This window comes from Benincasa hispida, chromosome 11 (assembly GCF_009727055.1).
Source record: "Benincasa hispida cultivar B227 chromosome 11, ASM972705v1, whole genome shotgun sequence".
Lineage (NCBI taxonomy): Eukaryota > Viridiplantae > Streptophyta > Magnoliopsida > Cucurbitales > Cucurbitaceae > Benincasa > Benincasa hispida.
The window spans coordinates 34,702,579-34,709,048 of NC_052359.1; the positions used below are offsets into that span (position 1 = coordinate 34,702,579).

A 6,470-nucleotide genomic window follows, 5' to 3' on the forward strand; every position below is an offset into this window, starting at 1 on the left:
CCTGATTGGATGTCGTATTTCCTTCTTTATTAGTCTCTCCAAGATTCATAACATCCAGGTGGATTTCGGCGTCAAGTACCCATGACAAATAATTATTGTCGCTAATGTCAAGGGCGAAAAATTCTAATTTTGTGAGATTTGTCATGGTGACACTTTAGGATCTACCTTTAGCGGGAAAAACAATAGGAGCTCGTGTTGATATAACGTATTGTGAATTTGAGGAGCACAATGGGAATACGGATATAGAGAAAATAACTAAAATTATATATATATATATATAATATAATATAATATAATATAAAATAATATAAAATAACTAAAATTATAAAATTGGATAATATGAAAATTAGTGGAAGTGGAATTCTCACCAATATATATGTGATTTTAAGATCCACCAAATGTCGCTATTTTGTAGGCAAAGTGACGAATGTGGACTTGCATGGATATCAAGCATGAATAATTACAAGACACATAGACAATATGAAGGATGACACATTGACTTTGAGACACTAAGTAATGGATATCTATTTATTATTATAATATTCATAATAAAGACATGTAATTATCAATTCAGTAATATTAACAACCATTGAAATGCTTTCAAATGAAATATGTAAAACAATTAATAAAAAAAATAATAAGTGTTTCATTTAAAAGTATTGTCCTAAAAGCATCCACACAAATATGAGTTTGAATCATAGGGTCTAAATAAAAGTTTGAAAATTATGAAATATAAAAGAGAGGATAAAATTATCCACAGGCTATGATGGTGGGCTCCAAAGCAGAGGAACTATCTCTCTCACACATTTCTGAACCAATGTTTGTAACTCCCTCCTGCATCCACACATCCACCTTAGTTTCTTTTATTCACCAAGAAAAAAATGTTAAATTATAAGGTAAATTACAAAAACTAACTCTAAAGTATGATCATAATTGTAATTATGCTTACAAATTGTACAAATTGGATTCTTAAACTTATTATTGTTGTAGAAATTGGACTCTAAAATGATAAACATTGAACTCTCCGACTTATACCATTGTTACACTTTCTATAATTATGTAAGTTTGATGGTCCAATTTTAACATCGGTATAAATTTGAGGACTCAATTTACATAACTGAAAAAAAGTATGAAGATATAGTTACAATTAATACCATATTTTAGGGATGACTTTTGCAATTAACTCTAAACTATATTTAAAGACTTCAAAAGTTTTGTTCAATGGTTATTGAACTTTGACAAATATTTAATATATATCTAAATTTTCAATATTATATCTGACAAGTGTTGGTCAAAAACGTATAAGACTCTTAAATCTTTATTTTTTTTTATTATTATTATTTTATCAAGAATGAACTTTTGATTTAAGATACTTCTTTTAAGCTAAAAAAAACTCATTCCAACACATATTAATCGTTCATAAATTTTTTGTTTCTCTTTAAATAATAGTTTATGAACTAATTAAACATGTGTCAAAATAAGCATAACTCAACTAGTACATATTATGTGTTATTAACTAAAATGGTTGTGATTCAAAATCTCAATTTTTATTATACTAAAAAATCCAATTAGATGCATTTTAAAATTTTAAGAGCAATTCGACCCGACATTGAAAGTTTAATTATTTATTAGATATTTTTTAAAGTTTAGTTTAAATAACAAATTCTAATTTTTAGACTTCTAAATTTGAGTGTGAAAGTTCATGAGTTTTTAATTTTGTAATTTTGTGCATAAGTTTCTGAATTTAAAAAAGTCTTAAAAAACGTCGACTAAATTTTGAAAACCTTTCTGTCAATAAAAAAAAAATAGACAGTGGAGTTGTTAAAAATGTTTTAAAAAGAAGAAAAAAGAATCCAAATGGATCTCTAACGATTAATTTTAGAAATAGTTAAATTACAAGTTTAATTTATAAACTTTTATATTTATATTTAATAAGTCATATGAAACAAGTCTAATATGCTTTTAAATGTTTTAATTTTTTAAAATAAAAAGTTTTAAAAATATTCTTTTAACTTTAAAACCGTCTAATATATATATATCTAAACTTTTAAATTTTGAATAGTTTTTTAGATCAATAAATCTACTAAATGTAACATTATTAGATCTATTTCAATATAATTTTGAGTTTTATCTTTGCTTCCCTCCGATTCTCTTATTTCATCTTGTTAGACATATTTAAATAATAATATGTTTAATTAAAATATGAGCTATATATGTGGATTAATAATTTATCACATTAGGTTATTTTATTAGATTGGGCCCTATTATATGATCTAATTAATTAAGGCTTTAGATTCCTAATTAAGTATGGACTTAATGGATCATTCCTAGTTAATTAGGGTTTAATAGGAACCTAATTGAATTAGTATATAAAGAGACGTCTTTCTTGAATCCCATCTAGAAAGAGATCCACTAAGGGCATTGTTTTGGTTGAGGAAGACCATAATCATCCATCATCATCTTGAAGCTATCATCAATTTTGCAATGGAATTCGGTAGGTTATTCTTAACAATTTGACATAAATGATCCTAGAGTTTATCTATTCAATATAGATATAAAGAATTTTTGCTAACAAGTGGTATCAGAGCATGAATTTCATGTTGGATTGTTAGTTTATGCATTTTCCATTGACATTGTTCGATTAAATTTTGGTTTCAGTAAAGAATTTAAAGAATTTTTTTTTAAAAAAAAAAATGGTCGGCTTACTATAGGTAAACTCATCGACGGTAGGATGAAAATCTCGGCGGTCATTTTTTTCTTTGGCAATATGTGTTCTTGCAACCCGTATTCTTGTCTGTGGTATTTGACATACTCATCACCGATTATGAATGATGTGCTAGTGGTGGATTAAAGTGAATTTTTTTTGTGGATTATTTTGATTGAACGTGGTTTCCTAAAGTTTTTTTTTCTTTTAAGAAAAAAAAAAACCTTAGTGTTATTATTGTCAAAATTAAGGATGTTCAGTTCAACATTCTTGATAAAAAGTCCACCAATGTGATGAAATCCACTAAAAAAAAAAAAAAAAAGGTTAAAGATCGATCGAAGGAGTTACGTCTTTAGTTGCTACAAATTTTACCCATCAAGACTTTTGGTTAATGACTGACTAGAGTTGCCGTTGGACGAAGGTATGGTCAATTACCGATTAAAGTCTTGTCGGCAGTTCTTGGTTTTAATTATCAGTTTTTTTTTTTTAAAATTCTTAATGGATGACTTTATGAGTTTGGTTTTAAATTTGATTAATAATGGAAAAGTTAATATTGTTTTTTTTTTTTAAATGAAAAGTTATATTAATACTTAATTGATGAATATGAGTTTTAAAAAAAAAAAAAAAAAAAAAACTGAATTGTGATTGATAATTTTGGACACTGGTGGTTTTTTTTTTTTTTAAGGTTAAAAAAAAATTGATTGAATTTAGTGAATTTATTTTTTAATTGTTTGATAATATTGAATTTGTCAACTATTTGGATTAATTACTTATTGAACTTCTTGCCCGTGTTTCTAAGTTTTATTGATTAATAACTTGGTGAAATTCTTGAAAAGGGTTCTTAGCTCTTGATTGATAAGTTTGTGAATTAAAATCTACAATTTGATTGTTTTTGTGATATTCACATGTTTATGTTACTTTAATTGTGTTATGTGTATGCAATTATTAAGTGAATTTTGTAAAAGACTATTTGGTGTTCTTCTTCCTTTATTTTTTGTACAATAATATTATTATATTATTGTATCTTATATTTTAGATTGAATTGGTCAAAAATAATATGTTACCAAAGTAGCCTCTATTATCTAGATCGTTTTAATTATAAAATATAAGATGTGCATATTCATGAATTTATGCGAATAATTATCGGCCCAAAGGAAGATAATTATTTGGCCAAATTGTGGGTATGCATGTGGTAATGAGTATGTGGCAATTATAAGGATTGCTCATGTGAAAAGTAGTCGGTCCAAAGAAAGGCTATTTTTTTTCAGAGTTAATTGTCAGTACTTTGATTACTACGTTGAGAGTACTATTTATAGTTGGTGTTTTTTGCCCAAAGGCTGGAAATCGATGTTGTGCTAGGTATCTTGTTAAAGGGGCCCACCACTTATGTGAAATTATTTTGTTATGTTTTAATTGTGAGCATATGTTTTGTTGTTTATTGTTTTAGTTGGTCTTACTCAAATATCTGGAAATCTAAGTTCAATCCCTTAGTAAAAATGGATCGAATTTCAAGATTTGGAAAGAAAGCCTAGAGATACTTCTTGGGTGTATGGATTTAGACCTTGCATTAAGGACCGATAAACCTACTTCTACTGAGGAACAACCAAATACGACTAATATAGAGAAGTGAGAATGGTCAAATCGCATGTGTCTGATGATCATTAGGCACTCCATTCCGGAGTCTTTTTGTGGCTCTATCACGGAAAGTGAAAATTTCAATAAGTTCCTTGCTCAAATTGAGAAATATTTTGCTAAAAATGACAAAGGGGAAGCAAGTAGTCTTTTGACTTCTTTAACTTCTATGAGGTATAAGGGCAATGGAAACATAAGGGAGTACATTATAAAAATGTCCAATTTCGCAAGTAAATTAAAGGAACCTGATATCGAGATAAATGAAAATTTACTTGTGCATCCGGTACTTATATCCTTAATAGGGTACACTATGTTGGGCAAACCCAGCATGAATGGTGTGGCGAAAAGACGAAATAGAACATTTAAGGATATGGTAAGAAGTATGATTAGTCATTCTTCTCTACCAGAATCCCTTTGGGATGAGGTACTAAAGACTGCAACATATATCCTTAATAGGGTACCTAGTAAAGCAATAGCCAAAACCCCTTATGAGTTTTGGACAGGAAAGAAGCCTAGTATTAGGCATCTTCACATATGGGGTTGTCTAGCTGAGGCTAGACCTTATAGGTCTAATGATAGAAAATTGGACTCAATAACTATTAGCTACTATTTTGTTGGGTATTCTGAGCACTCTCGGGGTTTCAAGTTTTATGATCCCACTTCTAGATCATTGTTTGAGATAGGAAATGCTAGATTCCTTGAGAATGTTGAGTTTAGGGGGGAAGATAACATAAGGAAAGTTGTCTTTGAAGAGGAATTGGTTTCTTTTCCTCATGTGATTATAAATGATGTTTAGGCTCCAATTCTTGACTTCATTATTGAACCAATTATAGAACAAGACAACATTGAAGTTCCTGTTGTTGAACCTGAAGTTCAAACTCAACAATCTCAAGAAATGCCACTAAGAAGATCCACTATAGAGAGAAGAAGTGTAATTCCAGATGATTATATTGTGTTTCTTCAAGAACATCAGGATGATGTGGGCGTAATGGAAGATGATCCAATCAACTTCCAACAAGCTTTACAAAGTTCTAACTCTCAAAAGTGGATAAGTGCTATGGAAGAGGAAATAAAATCCATGAAAGACAATGACGTTTGGAACTTGTCGAATTGCCATCAGAAGTGAAACCTATAGGTTGTAAATGGATATTTAAAACCAAAAGGGATTCACATGGAAATATCAAAAGATATAAGGCTCGTCTTGTTACAAAGGGTTTTACTCAAAAGGAAGGCATTGATTAGAAAGAGACTTTCTCTCCAGTTTCATTGAAAGACTCTTTTAAGGTAATCATGGCATTAGTAGCTCACTTTGATTTAAAGCTACACCAGATGGATGTAAAAACTGTATTTCTCAATGAGAACATTGATGAGACGATTTATATGGTGTAACCAGAAAACTTTGTGTCTGATAATTCAAAGTCTATGATGTGCAAATTAAAGAAATCCATCTACGGTCTCAAGCAAGCCTCTCGTCAATGGTATAAAAAATTCCATGAAGTGATAACCTCATTTGGTTTTGAGGTGAACATTGTGGAAGATTGTGTATATCACAAGTTCAGTGGGAGTAAATCAATCTTTTTGGTGTTATATGTTGATGACATACTCATAGCTAGTAATGATGTAGGTTTATTGCATGACACTAAGAGATTTCTCAACTAAACTGCATGCATGATAAACAAGTTCAAATAATAAAACATAAACTATCAACTTTATTCTATATAGAAAATAAACAAAATAAGGTCAAAGAACATCCTCATAACAAACTCCCACTAACCATGAAATCAAAAAAGTGATTAACACCCATGTGAGCAACATGCTCATGAAAAACTTTAGGTGGTAAACCTTTAGTCAATGATCTGCTACCATAGAGTTTGTTCCTATGTGTTCTATCGAAATTTGACCATTCTGAACTCTTTCTTTACAACCAGAAACTTCACGTCTACATGCTTTGATTTCGTATTGCTTCTGTTGTTGTTAAAATACATCACAGCCGACTTATTGTCACAAAATAATTTTAGTGGTCTTTCTATGCCAATCACTATCCACGTCCAGTGACAAAATTCGCAACCATATTCCATGATTGGATGCCTCATAACATGCTATAAACTCCGCAGCCATGGTAGAAGAGCCAATC

The 6,470-nt window shown here is 29.6% G+C and overlaps 1 protein-coding gene across 1 annotated transcript in view; it reads right to left on the reverse strand.

The window, feature by feature from the left end:
- Positions 1-610: 610 nt before the first annotated feature.
- The window catches only part of LOC120089977, a 20,235-nt gene continuing 14,375 nt past the window's right edge, over positions 611-6,470 (reverse strand). The window contains exon 11 of the mRNA XM_039047432.1: positions 611-834. Within this exon, the coding sequence (XP_038903360.1) occupies positions 751-834 (84 nt within the window). The 3' untranslated portion in view covers positions 611-750. The remainder of the gene's footprint in view (positions 835-6,470) is intronic.